At 34.2% G+C, this 17,028-nt stretch overlaps 1 protein-coding gene across 10 annotated transcripts; it reads left to right on the top strand.

Moving 5' to 3' along the window:
- The first annotated feature begins 5,363 nt into the window (after positions 1-5,363).
- Positions 5,364-16,311, top strand: Sfrs6 (splicing factor arginine/serine-rich 6). 10 transcript variants are annotated; one of them, XM_012694802.4, is made up of 10 exons: positions 5,364-5,555; positions 6,549-6,677; positions 7,096-7,166; positions 7,637-7,738; positions 8,675-8,744; positions 10,281-10,354; positions 10,894-11,073; positions 11,905-11,985; positions 13,843-13,995; positions 15,200-16,311. In XM_012694802.4, the coding sequence occupies exons 2-10, from the start codon at positions 6,552-6,554 to the stop codon at positions 15,432-15,434; spliced, it is 1,092 nt and encodes a 363-aa protein (XP_012550256.1). In that variant the 5' UTR covers positions 5,364-5,555; positions 6,549-6,551; the 3' UTR covers positions 15,435-16,311.
- Positions 16,312-17,028: the final 717 nt, after the last annotated feature.

Genomic DNA, 17,028 nt, shown 5'->3' with positions numbered 1-17,028 from the left:
TGGTTTATTCGAAGCGAAATTGGGAATAAGTCTTTAGTTGAAATAGATAATCAATTTAATATAAGTAAGTCGATTTTGCAGAGACATGTAACAAGAAAATATTTTATATTTGTTCAGAGTGGGGGTATTCATCTGATTAATCCATGGAATAACCGACACACCTAATCTATTAACCCAGATAGAAAAATCAGCCCCTAAGTACTTACCAAGAACGGAGAAATATAAACCGTTTCTAAGAAAGCCCACTATATATGTATAAATAAGTGTATATATATATATATATATATATATTGTTGTTAATGCACTGTCGATTGCACCTATAATTGAGGTGATGTTTGCCATGTACTTTTGTCAGTTTTTCAATTTTTTTTATTGATGATCACTTTGTTGGTGCAACTAAATAAATAAATAAATTAAAACTATATATAAAAATAAAAGTAGTGCCAACCCTAGCAAATTTCTCATTTCGTCCCAATTAACCGCAATTTTCGGGTAAATAGGGATTACACCTATTTTTGCATTTTTTGCTTAAACTGGAATGTTAGTTGCATAATTTTAAATTAGACAACAAAGATGCCCCCAAGACTCAATCATTTTGATCCTGATATAGCATTATATACATCAACAACTACCTTAAAATTGGTCATAAAGTTGGAATTTGTCCCTAATCGCCCCATTTTACGGTACTGTATAGCCGACTTAACCTATTAGGTGTATGGCTCTAATAAAGAATAAAAAAAAAATTACTGTCTAAACACAGTAAATAAAAAAATTAATAAATCATACAAGTCTTTAGTTGTTATAGACATTGATTAAATTTTATCAATCTTTAGTTTCTGAATATTTACAAAATGCTTAATTAAAAAATATATATAGGATAGGTAATATGTTACTGCCATCTACAGGAGCAATGAGAAACTCATCGAAGCGAAACCATCTAGTGGCCGACGCCTGTAAACATTTTTGCTGAGTGCTTGATTTGCTTATCTTTAACTAATTTATGTGTATTATCTATGGACATCACTGTTGCTAGGTACGGTACCGTACCGTACGTTCTTCCCGAAAGCCATTGGCGTCCTTCTTTTTCTAAAAGGCAATCCTCTTCTTGCGATGCCATTGTTGCCGGTGTCAACTTTTTTTAAATAAATAAAGGTTATTAAATTCAATTTGAGAAAATGGAGCGGAATAAGGTGAAATCGATTTATTGAAATATTAATTGAATAAAACAGCATGAGATTTTCATTTATGAAAGGATGTCCTTTTTTGGTCAGGAGGAAATCACCGGACTTCCGCCCTCCACTGGGGATGGAAGGCGGAGCATGTCAGAGTCGAACCAACAAAACCTCCAGTCGCTCAACAACCCACGACCGAATATCGCATGAGACAGAACTCATGAAAAGACAAAAAGTGGGGGGAAAGTGAAGTGTTTAGTACGAAGCACATCTCTCCCATCACCCTCCCCCTCGGGACACCGGACCGGCGATCATCGGCGCCACGACCAGCCCTCTCGGTCGGCAGGCTATCCGAAGCCCGCGAAAGAATGTCCTAGCAAAATGGTGGGAATTTACTGAGACTTAGTGGACTTTCTGGAAGAAACTGCGAAGCAACGTCTAGTGACTTACTTTTTTGCCCACACTTGTCCACTATCGCAGGTGCTAAATGGTTAATAATTCATTATTATTACACGTTTCATCTGAAGAAACAATAAATTAAGAATATAATACGATTCAAACAACTTTTCTCCTGGCGTTCCGGCCAAAAAATCATGTCCTTCTTCAAACTAGGATTATAACGAGCTTTCAGCAAAGGTCAGCAGTTTGGTTGTGCCTCTGGCATTGCTGATATCCATTAGTGACGGAGAATATTGATCATGTAGGTTAATTATTATTGCTCACATCTACTAAAATAAAAAGAATATTTAAGAACATAAAATCTAGTTAAATTAGTTAAAATTGATTGATAAATTAATTTCTAATACTTTAGTAGATGGGCAAAAAGTTGAAGCATCTATTAAACTAGAGCAACTAGCTTTTAATTCTACCATTGAGGCATGGAGGATGGTAAGGAGTACCAACTCAGTCTATTAAAAAGTTTCCGCTGAAAGGCAGCCTGCTTCACTCTGTATATAACTGCTCTATTTATATTAGTTCCACTTCTATTTATATTAGTTCTGCTCTATTTATATTAGTTCACTAGGAAGTGATAGTAATTGTTTTTATGATCGATCAATCACCAATAGTCCTCGAACAAACGATAATTGATCAAAATTAATTAATCTAAGCGATAAAAATAAAGATATCTAGTAAGGAGGGGCAACTTAAGGGTGATCATTTGTTTAAATAATTATAAATAAACAAAAGACGAACAAACAATTTTTATATTCGAACATTAACGAACAAACAACGAACAAATTAAAAATAAAAAAAAATCCGAAAAAAAGAGGGGCTAAATTCACTGAGCCTATTAACTGTAATATCTAAGCCACGGTGTACATAAATTATATTGCCATAATAAAAAAGAAGATTAAGAACTCTTTATGGAGGGTAGAGGTAAGGAGAACCGTCTCTGTGTGAAAAAGTGTCCGTTCAAATCATAGACCTATATAGTAGGGACACGACATATTGTTCTATACGTACAATTGCTTATATAAATAGCACTCATTTTGAAGGCACACACATAAACATATATCTATCTCGTTCTTACTCAGCACTTTAACTCGCAGGAAAACAATATAACAGTATTTCAGTGCGTACATAAAATGAAACATGAATATACGTAAATGTCTCCGTCTCCGTCTAATGAGGCCGAAAATCCGCCATGTTTAGCGCGCCAAATGTCATTGTCACGTCAGTTCGGCCGTCTGTTTTGGGTTGTACATTATTTATTGACTTCGATATCGATTTAATATGATTGCTTAAATAAAATTTCTTATTTTATCATGCTTAAAACATACAAAAATAATAATTAAAACATATTTTATAGGATCTCAAGAAAGTCGATGCCCCAAAACTATTATCTATATATATTTAAATTCATTATGGAACCCTCATCCGAAAAATCAGACACCATTTTTCGGTCGCAATCTATTGATCATGACACTAATCATAAATACCTCTTTAAAATATGTCATCAAAACATATTTAGACATTCTGTTTAGATATTTCAGGAAAAAGGCTACCGACAAAATCTCTTCGGAACTATTTAAATAAAATAGTTTTATTCCGCAGTGAGTAAAACACTATTGTAAATTCGTTAAATATTTAATAATTAAGTGATTTTAGAGAGGAAGTCACAAGGAATGAAGTTTTTAATAATGAATAAATGTTCTGTATGTGTTTTTTTTTTATCACGCGGTCCCTTGATAAGTTTAAAATTTGAATCACTCTCAAGTGAAAGTGATTCAAATGGTGCGGCGCACCTTCCTTGGGGTGCGCTGCGGTAGTGTGTTACGGACTTTAGAGTCAGCAAAACAATTAAAATAGATTGTAATAGTCTAAGAAAAACACGTACTCAAAATACGATAACATTTAGCATGCTAGAAATGGGTAGATGGCTTTGAACTACGCCATATCTATAAGTTTTGCGACAAACAACAACTTTATAAAATCAGTGTAGCAACTTTTAAAAATCATCATATCATTTACTTGGCAAATTCGAAGGACGAACTTGTCTTAGATTTCACCCATCTAAATCATATCATATTTGCACATAACAATATACCTACTTACTTCCCATTAAAGTATAAATTCTACAAATAAATAATACTCAACAATATTTAAAATAAAATGAGCCAAGAACGTTTATCGATAAAACCTGATAACATTGAAATCTTTTGTACAGCACTAAAACCGCCATGTTTTGTGGCCAGATGACGTCACAGTGGCACGAATTTTTGGTTGACGTTTCGTTTCCATAAGTTTCCTACTTCAGTGGTTCAAATATAAATCTGCTAAATAAGGGCGGCGCTACCGGGTAAATTAAAAAAAAAGCGATAATAGTTATTAGAATAAGATAGAGAAATAAAAAAGGAGGAAAGAACTGTAAGCACTACAAAATCACAAAAAGTATATTATTTAAAGCTGATAAGAAAATGCAATCAATGTCTCCACGTTTTACCACAGTAAAAGTTTTAGGTTATATTGACGAAATTAGTTTTGACTACGTAAACATGTGAGGTTTTGTATATTACACTGTCACTAACTACTCTAGTCATTAAATATACTTATATTTCCTAACTCAGCATACTTCAATCAGTTAACAACTGCTCAATTCATATCATACCCTGTGCCTATGCCAGCGCCATTCTGGAGGATTTTTAACTGTTACTTGGTGCTGAAAGTGGGACACTTTTTCAAGCCTCTCCCATATGACACGGTTCTCCTTACCTCTACCCTCCACAAATCTATCTACAGAATGGAATCGTTAGAGGTAATCTTGAATATTATATCTATGGACGTAAGTTTCACAAACTTCAAGATGTCTAATTAACGTTTTACAAACATACCAAGGACATCGGTCCATAATACTCTTAATCTGTTCATTCAATTACGACGTATTTCATCAGATATTAACCAACCATATATCGTTTCTCTGTATTCATTTAAGAATGAATATGAATCCGTGAGTAAACTAGTAGCTTATTAAACTAAGCAATTATCACAATGGTTTTAATTTAAAGCCTCCTAAAACATAAATATGAATGGTCTATACATGGAGTTGCCTTAATTCAAATGAAGTTTATTTAAAAAGCTGGACTTCTATTTTGTAATTCAATCATTTGTTTCAAATATTGTTATTCGTTAGTAATCACTTACATCAGTAAGTGATTTGTTTTCACTACATTTGTTCTTTTTCATCAATGTGGACACGATAAAAATACGAGTAATTATGGAACAAGAGTTCCGTTGAGACAGTAACGTCGAACAAACGGCTCGCGACTATAATCATAAACAAAAAAATAACGATTATTCCCTACTGTTTAGATTATAAATTATTTATATAATATAACCCCTTGCAGTTAGCTTATAATGGCCAATAAAACCAATTTAGTTATAAATTTTGTTAGTAGCGATCATGTCAAACATAAAGCAATGTATTAAAAGTTACATCTTCAATTTCAATGTCTATATTAAAATAAAAATACAATAAGAATAAAATGCTAAGTACCTACATGTTTAATGTTCTAGTTGTAGACATATTACCGTGTGTTTAATGAATGTAAAGAAAACGAAGAAAATACACCTAGTAACCCTGCTGTGTGTTGGTAGTGTTGGTATATAATAAGCCGACTAAAAATACTCAAGACTTGGCCTAAAGGTCTAGATACCAGGCCATAAACTCAAAAAAAAAAGTAGTGTTGGTACTGTTGGCTGGTAGCAGTGGTAGCACTGAATTTGTACTATTTCCGGAATCAAGAAGCTGTTGTTGGCGTCTGAGCACGTTGTAGTTTATGCAAATAGTTGGTTTATTATGGATTTTGATTTTGATATTGAGTGATAAAATCGTCGATTACTTGCTAGTTCAACTTTGAATCATAGTTTATTATTGTTTATTGGGTAAGTGTACCAGAATTCCTATAAAAAAGAATTTGCGGCGCGGTTGGGCGCCATATTGTTGCATGATTAGCTTTCGTGTAGCGTGTCTTCTTCTATACCTTCACCATCTTCTACACCACGATTGAATATGTAGCAATGGCAAGCTTGAATTTAGACTCTTAAGTCCAAAGTTTTTTAATCATTTGTTTTGCATTTAAGTAGTGATCATCGAGTTGCATATTGAAATTTTCATTAAGGGTTTTCCGCACAGAGATCAAAATAAATCCAGTTCCGATTTAGTTGGGTGCATACAACTTGGCTCCGATATATCATATGCTATATAAATTGATCATAGGACGCTTTTGAATAATATTATTAGCGTTATTTTTACAACATAACCTGAAAAAATCGATAATTGAATGGCGCGGGAAGTGACGGTGTGCTTAAAGGCGCACTCTCTATTAAGTAGCTCTGGAGTCGATAAGTCTAAAATGAATGTAAATTCGCCCAAAATATTCATGATACAATATCGTACCCATTAAAATAATATAAGATACTCTTGGTTAATTTTGGTCAAATTAGATTTATTTATTTATTTCGTAAGTAGGTTAATAAACTTATAACATTAGTATGTGTACTTCAAACACATGTTAACATATACAAACGGGCTATATATTTACAATATTTATTCTAAATATCTAGACGATAACCTGGCCAGTGGAGGTTATCAAAACACCCCACGATTTGTGAAACATTCTCAAATGATTGTCTGAAGATTCAGTCGGAATTAACGAGTATTTAATGAATTTAAAACGTTTTTCTTTAGGTATATGCTTTTGCTACAAGCATGTGGATTTTATCACTGTTGGTGGTTACTTGAATCCATGAAGATGGAGACGCGAAGGCTATTAATATTCTCACTATAGGGTTTATAAACTGGTGCAATATCTACTTCATTTTGGTAGAAATGTTGCTTTAATTAAACTTATATTTGGTATTTGTCTGTTTTCACAGAAAATGGTTGGATCACGAGTGTATGTTGGTGGTCTCCCCTTTGGAGTAAGAGAGAGAGACTTGGAAAAGTTCTTCAAAGGTTTTGGAAGAATCAGAGACATACTTATCAAGAATGGATATGGTTTTGTTGTAAGTTTTAGTTTCTTTCACATACTTTATGGTAAAAAATACTGTAGAGTTTATGTGATGTTGAATTAACAGTGGTCCCATCATATGAGAGAGTGCAAGGGGAATCTTTTGGTGGAAAGGGCCCTAAAAATGTTGCGTCTGTGGTCCACTCCCAATATCTACATATAATCAAAAGCCAGATACACTAAGAAACCTCATGTATGAGGTTCGGCCTATTGCTTGAAGACTCACCTTTGATACCCACAAGTCTAGGTGGGCTGTGAATTTATTCAGATGTCTATCCAATATGTATGTATTATTTCATAAAATGTATATTAAACAATAATGATGGTTAGTTTAAAAAATATTTAAGCTTATCTAGAGACAAAAGTTACGACTTTAGTCCTGATTTTTTTTTAATATACTTCGTAATTTTCAGGAATTTGAAGATTACAGAGATGCAGATGATGCTGTGTACGAGCTAAATGGAAAAGAACTATTGGGTGAAAGGTAACAAAATAATTAATGAAGAATGATGAAAAATATAATAAATTGGTCAATGTTATGAAATGAAATATTTTTATAATGTAAAATTAATGCAGAAAGGGTGTTAACATTTTATGTCAAAATAGATTAGAAACTGGATTATTGGTAATTTAAAATATGATAATATTACTATTACTTATTTTATCTTTATTAATAAATAGTCATTTAGTTCAGATTTATTAATATTTGTGAGTTTAATTCTAGTAATTAAACTGTTAAATACATATTTCCAATGATATCAGAATTTCGTAACAAGGATACTATGATAAGATTTTAAATGGTTATCATTGGGTTTGGAGCAACACATGACGTCTTTGAAGGCAAGCGAGATAACATGAATCTTGATTGATCAATTTGAAGATTTTCGATCAGTGAAAGACCGATTCTTTCACCGATCGATCGGGCGGATCTAATAGTTTGCTGGATTTACGCAGGGTGGTGGTGGAGCCGGCGAGGGGCATCGATCGCAGCGCCGACCGGTACCGGCGCGGCGACCGGCACTACGAGCGCTCCGGCGGCGGCCGCTCGCGATACGAGTGAGTGTCCGCTCTGTCGCTCTGTTGTAGGGTGATGCAGCGACAAGAACCCTCTGTATACACTATCCGCCTGCAAGCCAGAATGGAAATACAATCCCAAACATGCATGTTTATTAACAACATAATGTAATGTTTGACATTGCTTTTGGTCGTTTAATATCATATGTATAACAATTAACTATTGTCTTTTTACTGTACATTTTATTAAAACAAATTGATTTAAAATAATATTAATCGACATGATAAATCTATTAAATAAAGGCAAATGTCCTTGTCTGGCTATTTGATAAAATTTGTTTACTTCAACTAAATGTACGAAGTTTTTTTCCATGTTGTATGTAAATTCACAACTCTTTCTTCATGACTTTTTTTACCTACCAAAAGCTTGTCTATGGTTAGTGTATAACATACATGTTATTTGTTTCCTAGCATGTACCTAATGAAATACTATAAAAATATAATAATTGTATATAAGAAGTTATGTACAATTGCCTGCCTGACTTCACTGCTTTGCATAAAACTGCAAATATAGTGTTGTCGAGTTCAAAAATATTTTAAACAGAAGCAACATTATTTCTGGGTGAGAATGTAATATGTACCTATAAGATACTTAAACTGGAAAGTCTTTGTGCCAGTGATTTTATATGAATTTTTCGATGACATTGATAATTCACTTAAATGGCTTTTATTTTTTTAAACAACGATATAATAGAATTATCAAGGTCAAAAAGAAATATCTAGAAGTTTCAAGATAAGATATAAATCCAAATATCAAATTTGCAGAGATATTTTAATACTGTTATTAAATACTACTTTTTCTTTTGACCTCTTGATGATTTGTGAAATTTATTATCACGACTGTAAAATTAACCTGGAATGCATCCAGTTTAATTTTTGGTTTTGATCTATAATTTACAGTGATGACTACAATTATAGATACGGACCGCCAACGCGCACCGAGTATCGACTTATCGTCGAGAATTTGTCTAGCCGCATTAGCTGGCAGGTAAGCACCCTGCAAATGGATTACGTATCATCATTCATCACACATCACCAGGGTCGTGGCGCGGGCGCGGGCTGCCGAGGACACTGCATACTGGACCAGGCACCACAACATACCCTAACTGGAAAATGAATGAGCGTTGGACTGGACCAATGGACCGATGGACCACTGAGCTTGGACATTTGATGGAACGCAAGAAGCATACTCACAATTGGCCAAAGAAAACAAAGATCCTCAGAGAAGATCCGCTGTCGTTGAAACTTGCTGATGGTTTGGACTGATATCTGGTGGAGACTTGTAAACAAAACGCATACCACAACGCACTGGGCACTCGAGGGCCGTTCGGGAATCTGGACCACATCAATCTAATATTTAACACAATACTTATCACTTGCTTTAATAATAAAAGATCAAAAGTTCACAAACCGTAGAGACATACTTAGTTTAAACATGACATTTGCTAAAGTTTGCATATAATATAATGTTAAATTGTAATCTAGTATCAGAGTTGCCTTCGAGCTTATGGAATGATTTTTAAAAACAACAGAAGGTGGCCAGTCCGGTCGATGTGCGTTGCGCTGTGTGATGTGGTCTCAGGCGATGTAGAGTTGCGCCGCGTCGTCCGGCGCCCGCATGCGAGCAGCCCGCCAGGTAATGTCGGGGCTACACCAACCGATGGACACAACCGACATCACAACACTTACATTTTAAGTATATCTTTTATTTTACTACAGTTCACAATGTTCTATATTATAAAAACTATTGTGACTTTCAATTTTATTTACATGAATCGTTTTGCGTTTTTCGTCTGCGCTGACTTGATGGTATTATTGCTTACATTGTCAAAGGCGGTTACGGAATGACAAGGCTGTACTGAACCAAGAAGATTTTCAAAGGAGAGACAGGATCAAAGAATGAATCTAAAGATTTGTTATGAAGTCAATCCAATATGAAACTAATTTCCGAAGTTGCGCATCGGACCAGGGTCAAATAGCGAACTGAAGAAGATGCTACTTTTAGATGTTTATATGGAGAGTCCAAACAAGTCCAACCCAGAAGGAAGTGTCCACCATCCGAGGCTAGTGACTGTAGCTGGTGCAGGAAGTGACTAGAGGCCATGTGATGACTGAATCTGACTCATGATGAATATTACCTTTAAAAGGATGAAGATATCCAGGGAGGAATTCAGAGCCAAAACATAATAATGAGAATCGAAAAGCCAAATAAAGGACATCGCACATATGAAAATGCGACATTTCTTAACATGTAAACAATAATACCTATTAGTAATCGCATACGAAAATACTGCATTACTTGCCTTTCATATTCATATCCATTATGTTAGTTAATTTCAGGAATGTATTGTAAATCGTATACTATTCATAAGATTTTTCGTATAAACAATAATGATGATATTTTATTTTAACCATCTTTCGGGGCTGAAAGTCTTGATGATACTATAATATTCTGATGAAGACCGAAGAAACAATTTATTCTTTTGATACAAAACAAAAAACTAAATGAAGCCTTCATTTACAGGATTTGAAAGACTATATGCGTCAAGCTGGCGAAGTGACTTACGCTGACGCCCATAAACAACACAGGAATGAAGGGTGAGAATATTTTCTTCTTAAATACCCAAAAATTAAGCAAAAGTCAAATTTCCACAATATTTCAGTTACTTTGTTGACAAAGAACATTTGATTTATTCTCTTTTTGGTATTTTCATTCTATGAATTACTAAGGAATACTGTACAATGGTTGTGGTAGGACCTCTTGTGAGTCCGCACGGGTAGGTACCACCACCTTGCCTATGTCTGCTGTGAAACAGTAATGCGTTTCGGTTTGAAAGGTGGGGCAACTGTTGTAACTATACTTGAACTTATATTTCAAGGTGGATGGAGCATTTACGTTGTAGATGTCTATGGGCTCCAGTAACTACTTAACACCATATGGGCTGTAAGCTCGTCAATCCAAGCAATAAAAAAAATCTAAATAATATTTCTTGATGTTTAGGGTTTTTTTGTACTTTACGTACAGAAAACTTTATATCGTTTGGCAGTTTGGTTGTCTAGGTTTTCATTTTTGCGATGAGACGATTGCAGTCATTAGCTACTTAGACACATTAGCAAATTAATTTATTTACCAACAGTGTGGTAGAATTTGCGACGCACTCGGACATGCGGGCCGCCATTGAGAAACTGGACGGTACGGAACTGAACGGACGGCGCGTGCGACTCGTGGAGGATCGGAGGTCGTCGCGCCGGCGCACGCGCTCCTCGTCCAGCCGCTCGCGCTCCCGCTCCCGGGACAGGAGGCGCTCGCGATCCAGGTAACGCGATAAACGATCTTAACTATACTGAAAGTTTTTTTTTTTTATCTTTATCAATGGAAATTCTGTTTTTAAAGCATTAATGGACGGGATGTTAAAGAAATGTATATATTAATACTTTGTATCCCTTTTACGAATATTGCGCGGACGGAAAATTCCCACACTTATAGAGAATATACAGAAGGAGTGCAGAATGCTAATATTTTTTTAAATTATGCATAAAAAATACATTAAATCAATAAAAAAAAACATTACACACTACCGTACTGTGATGTGTGTGTGCATTACACACACATGCATACTCTTGTTTTTTTTTTTTTATTTGAATTATGAAGAAGAAAATATTATAGAAGTTTAATAGTCTTTGACAATAGAACCATAATAGTGTTCAAACTTATAATGTCAATTAATTATAGTCGAATTTCGACTACTGCGGGTACCACTAGTTGACATCAACATACGTTATCATTGCTCGACTTATGGCTTACAAACTGTGGTACATCAGGGCTTGAATAAATGGAAATATTCAATGCATTTAAAAAAAACGCATGAACGGCATGAGAGAAATCCTTAGCAGTACTCTGCTGTTTGTCTGTTTCCCTACCTCTGTTGTGTTTACTTAATTATGCACAGCTTATCAGCTGTAAGCTCGGGTAATAAACAAATTAAACAAAAATACTGACACGTAATATTTTTTTAATGATGATACTATATATTTACCATCTTTCGGGGCTGAAGAGTCTTGATGATAAAATTCTAACTGAGGAACAAACGAAAGTATAGTGTTTGTTCTAGAATAGGACATTATTATTAATACTATTGAAATTTCAGATCACGCCGTTCATCTCGTTCTAAATCTAGACAGAAGAGCAAGAGCCCTGCTGCTAAATCTCGCTCTAGATCGCGTTCCAAGTAAGTAGTCTTACGATATATTATAACTATGTACAACTAATGCTATTAGATAAAAATAATATAACATTATCGAGCCAATGCGTGTCTATTGTGACTATTTATAATTATTTGAAATCCTATGAAATGTAAGTACTAAGGCTAGGTAATGTATAATAATATGCTACCAATATGTTGCACCATAAAAGAAAATAAATAATATTCATTATCACCATAGAGTGTACATGTGTAACAGCTTCAGTTTTAACTCTCATCTGTATGACTCATCTAATCCAAACAAATGAATATATCTGAATTAAAAAAAAAATTAAAAAATTAGAGACGAAACAGGGTTGCATGTTTATATGTTAAACTAATTGAAAATTACTCCCACAATGGATAGCGAAATCCTACATGGATAGTGAATAAAATTAACACCGTGTTCTATTTGGCTAGGTGTGTTGTAACATGTGCTGAACAAAATTTAAAACTGTAAGTATTTAGCCTTATGCTACACGAACACTATGTTTCACGTATTTGTAAATTTGTTTATTCTATGTAGTTAGTTTATTGCCATGAAGTGGGTCCTCATGATGGCAATGTATTTGATCGCATTTGTTGGATCCAACAATTATAATTTAATTAAGAAGGCAGACGAGCATATTAATATGTACTAGCGGCCCGCTACGGCCTCGCTCGGGTCTTTAACGAAAAATTCAACGTTTTATTTTCTAAAATAAAAGAACACTTATTGCGGCATAATTATAATAGTTAGATATATGCTGTCGCGACACTTTCTGTAAATAATAATGTGTTCTACAAAGTCGTAGTACATTATTTTATTCTATCATCACTAGTTTTCGCAGGGCACGCGATGTAAAGAATGTTTTAGGTAATTTTTTTACACCTCGGGTTACACTATTGGAGTTTTATTAGTAAGGATCCCTAATTATTTTTCAAAAAAGATCAAATCAAAATAATTAACATATGTGTACTTAACCAAACGTGATCATCTAAAAATGGTTTTTTAATTTTTAGCTACATCAATAAGTTGCTTGGTGTGTGGTTTGCGCAGAAGATATCACTAATTTTGTTTTATCACTCAATCCCATTTGATTGTTGAGATTTTTATTATCTTTTGTCACACAGAATAACATGTAATGTGTTTTGATTTTACTAATTATTGTTGATTTTACTTGCTTAATTACTTTATCATTTACAGAAATTTTATGTGAATAATTAATCGTAGTAGGGCTAATTTTTTTTATAATAGAACATGTCAATATAATACAAATTTAACAAAAAAGAAAATTTACCTAAAATCCGAATATCATCAATGTAGTGAGAAGGCAATTGAAATATGTATTACTAAAGATAACTTTGGGGAATTAACGAAAACGGCGAGTCAGAACTTTACTTATATTGGGACCAGATGAGAAGCATCAAAAAATAAAGAACTATCAAAAAAACTAAAAAAAAAAAGAGAGTGTTTACACACACGTAATAATAAATTCAGTTGAATTTAGATCTTCTCCTTATTTTGTAGTCTGTTAATTGAGAGTACTCCAACAGCAAAGTAATGCGAATCTGTTTGTTGTCATTTATACTATATGTTTTTCGAAAATCAAATTTTCTTTTTCCTACCTAAGTTGAGAGCCTTGAGAGGCTATTTCAGCGCAACCTTAACTAGTAGGTGAGCTCACGGGGCTCAATCCTGACGACGTTGCTAACACGAACCCTAGAAAGAGCCGTGCTTCGCAGAATCTACCATCGGGTCGGAAACGCGACCCACTGAGAATATCCGGCGAGAAACTCAGTGGTGTCTGTGGGTTAATTTACGATGACCGGGAAAATCAAATCTAATACATTTCCTATCTTTAGTGGCCGTAACAAAGACGAGGAGGGTGGGGGTCGCGGACACCGCGCCGGCAGCCGCTCTCGCTCCCGCTCCCGCTCGGAGCCCGCCCACGCCGACCGCAACGGGCGCCGCTCCGACGACCGCTCCAAGTCCCGCGACATCAAAGCCGACTCCAAGTAAGTCACTTGTGCTCTCAATCTTACGCGATGCATGACGACCGCGCCTCTTACTCTGGTGAGTTTTGTTTCGGTTTTTTTTTTGTTTTGGAAACTATGTCTCGTTCGTGTGCTTAAGGGCATTACACACTGCGAAGATACTATAAAATTTTATCTTAACATACAATACCGCTTGCTATACATTTTGTATGAAGATAATGTATTACGAAAATATATATTATCTTAACGATGTGTGAGAGTTCATACAAAATTTATAGCGAGCTATATTGTATGTTAAGATAAAATGTTATAGTATCTTCGCCGTGCGTGACGACGCCCTTAACTGTTTGTATCACAGACGACCTAAAATCAATGTCGTTTCACGAGAGGAGCATATTCTCATCACTTGATAAACTATACTTTTGGGTGTTAATTTTACCCATATTGTTCGTTATGCTTATTATTGATTATACGACACGTTGACAGCACAACATAAAAATGTTTTTTATTAACTCTCTCTCCATGTTATGCTGCGTCACAAAGAGAAGTGGCCGTCGAGAGGTGAGCGTTTCAGTACACTGTATATGTGTAGAATAGTCGTATTTGTAATGTAGGCAACCGCTTTATATCTTGCCTATTTATTGTTCTTCTTCGTGTATGTATCACGCAAGTCGACGAGCAAATTATTTAAGGATTTATTTATTCAATGTTTATAGGCGCCTTCATTGATTCCTTGATGTTTTTTTTAGTTAATTATACATTTAAAAGAAATTGCAACAAGTCATGAAGTTTCAGTGAATCATGATTTATTAATTAATTTAAATAATGAAAGATATTTTGTAGAAAATTTTGGAAAATTGATTTTTAAACAATTCAATATTCCTATTTTAATACGCTTTTGTAGCTTCAGACGTCTGTATGTTTGTAACGGAATTTTTGAACATGATTTTGACCCCCTTCAAAACGTCGAATTAACTCGAAATTTAGTATACTTTGAAGGACCGATGACAATACAATATTTAAAAAAAAGAATGAAAAAATTGAAATCAACTTAAAAATTAAACGCTTTTTTTACAATAAAATCATTTTTCTTACACTATTTATTCAAATCTATTTTCTATAAAAGCGTATTTTGTTAGTTTTTTAAACTATTATTTATTTCTTTGAGCTTAATGCAGTATATTGTATATATTATGTTAAATTGTCTAAATTGTCTATTCAACAGGGAGAGATCTCGGTCTCGCAGCAAGGAAGCGTCCCCGAAGCGGGAGGAAGAGCGTCGTCCGACCAAGTCCCGGTCTAGGTCTCGGTCTCGCTCCCGGTCCAGGTCCGTGTCCCGAGGCCGGTCCGTCTCGCGGGACCGATCCGGATCCCGTTCTAGGTCCAGGTCTCCAAGACAAAACGGCGAAGCTCAGGACCGCGACGGAAGCACGGACCGCTCACCGCGTAGTGGTGATTAATATTAAACTTACAACGATAGCAATTAGACTTGAAGATGAATACTTTTTTGATTTAATTGAAAGTTCCATATCGTGACTGCGATGTTTGCGTTTACTAAACATTTCGTCTCGCATTAAAACTGTATAATCTCAAAACTTACTAAATTTTACAGGAGAGTGTTTTAAAGGTTTAACATAATATGATATTTTTAATATTAATCATCTTTGCAACATTTATTTTTTAGTTTTTACCAGTTACATTATCTATCTTTGAAAGTAAGATAAAAATATGTATTAATTTTGTTAATAGTAGTCAAAATATAAGTAAACTAAAAAAATAATCTAAAACTAAACTACGCTCTTTTGACCGTATTTATGAGAGAAATACTGGTGATACCAAATGATTCCGCATATTAACTCAATTTCGAATATTTTTCGAAATTGTACACTTTTAATGCGAAAAGATGATTTATTGTCTTGTGAAAACACAATGACGTTAGTTTTATCTTAGTAATACATTTATTTGTTTGAAATATGAAATTGCACGCAATGTGTTTTACATATTTTTATTGTAACGTAGGTAGGTAGGTAGGTATGGCGAGGTTACTGTACATGGCGGGGCCCGCTTAGAGTCACGGTTGTCATATTAAGATTTCAAAGCGCACGGTTTGCGATTCACTCTTCGTCACTCATTTGTCACTTAATATATAATAAATAATAGTTTTAATTATTATTGCTTTGCGTTAATATTTTCAGTTTTATAAATAAGTGTGGTATGTAATTGACCCTCGTTTACTAAATGTAAATCAAGTTTGAAACGGACTTAAGTTACATAGACAAATAAGTTAATTTGTAAATAGTGGATTTTTATTAACCAAATAAATGAGACGATTCAGAATTTTTGTTTCATTTGAAATCACGTTTCCGCTATGAATATATGAAAATACAGGAAAGTATTATTTACAGGGCAATTGTATGCCCGTTATATAGGTAGGTGTATAAAAATATTTTTATAGGAAAATTACCCAAATTTTTACCTTTTATCATTCTCCGTTGATGAGATTTCGTAAAGGGGAATGGCCATTTCGGGCCCAAAGCGGACAATAGATTAGAGAAAAAATACTTAGTGCATTAATTTTGTCATAAATAAATATGCATTTACTTTCTTCCAAATGAGCGCCACTACAGTTTAGAATAAGTAGTTTAAAAAAAGTAACTATTGAAAAAACAAGGTTTTTGATTTTTGCGGGAAAAATATTGCCAGTATCAAAACCTTTTACGTATTAAGTAAAAATTTTAAGTATTATCATTGATCAATCGATTATAAGCACATAAGATAACATCAAAGACATACCCATTGGACTTAAACTTGTAAGTATACTTGAGACCTTAGAACTTATATCTCAAGGTGTACGTTGTAGATGTCTGTGGGCTCCAGTAACCACTTAACACCAGGTTGTCCGTGAGCTCGTCCACCCATCTAAGTAATAAAAAAAACTACTAGTATTGCTATTTAAATATGTGCAACTAAAACGAGAACACAAAAAATAAAAAATAATGTATACTCGTAAAAAAAAGATCAAGGAAAATAAATGAATTATCGGTTATTTAAAAA

The sequence above is a fragment of the Bombyx mori genome, chromosome 7, assembly GCF_030269925.1.
Source record: "Bombyx mori chromosome 7, ASM3026992v2".
Classification (NCBI taxonomy): domain Eukaryota; kingdom Metazoa; phylum Arthropoda; class Insecta; order Lepidoptera; family Bombycidae; genus Bombyx; species Bombyx mori.
The sequence above is the reverse complement of the archived record's forward strand: the minus strand, read 5'-3'. Positions and strand labels throughout refer to the sequence as shown.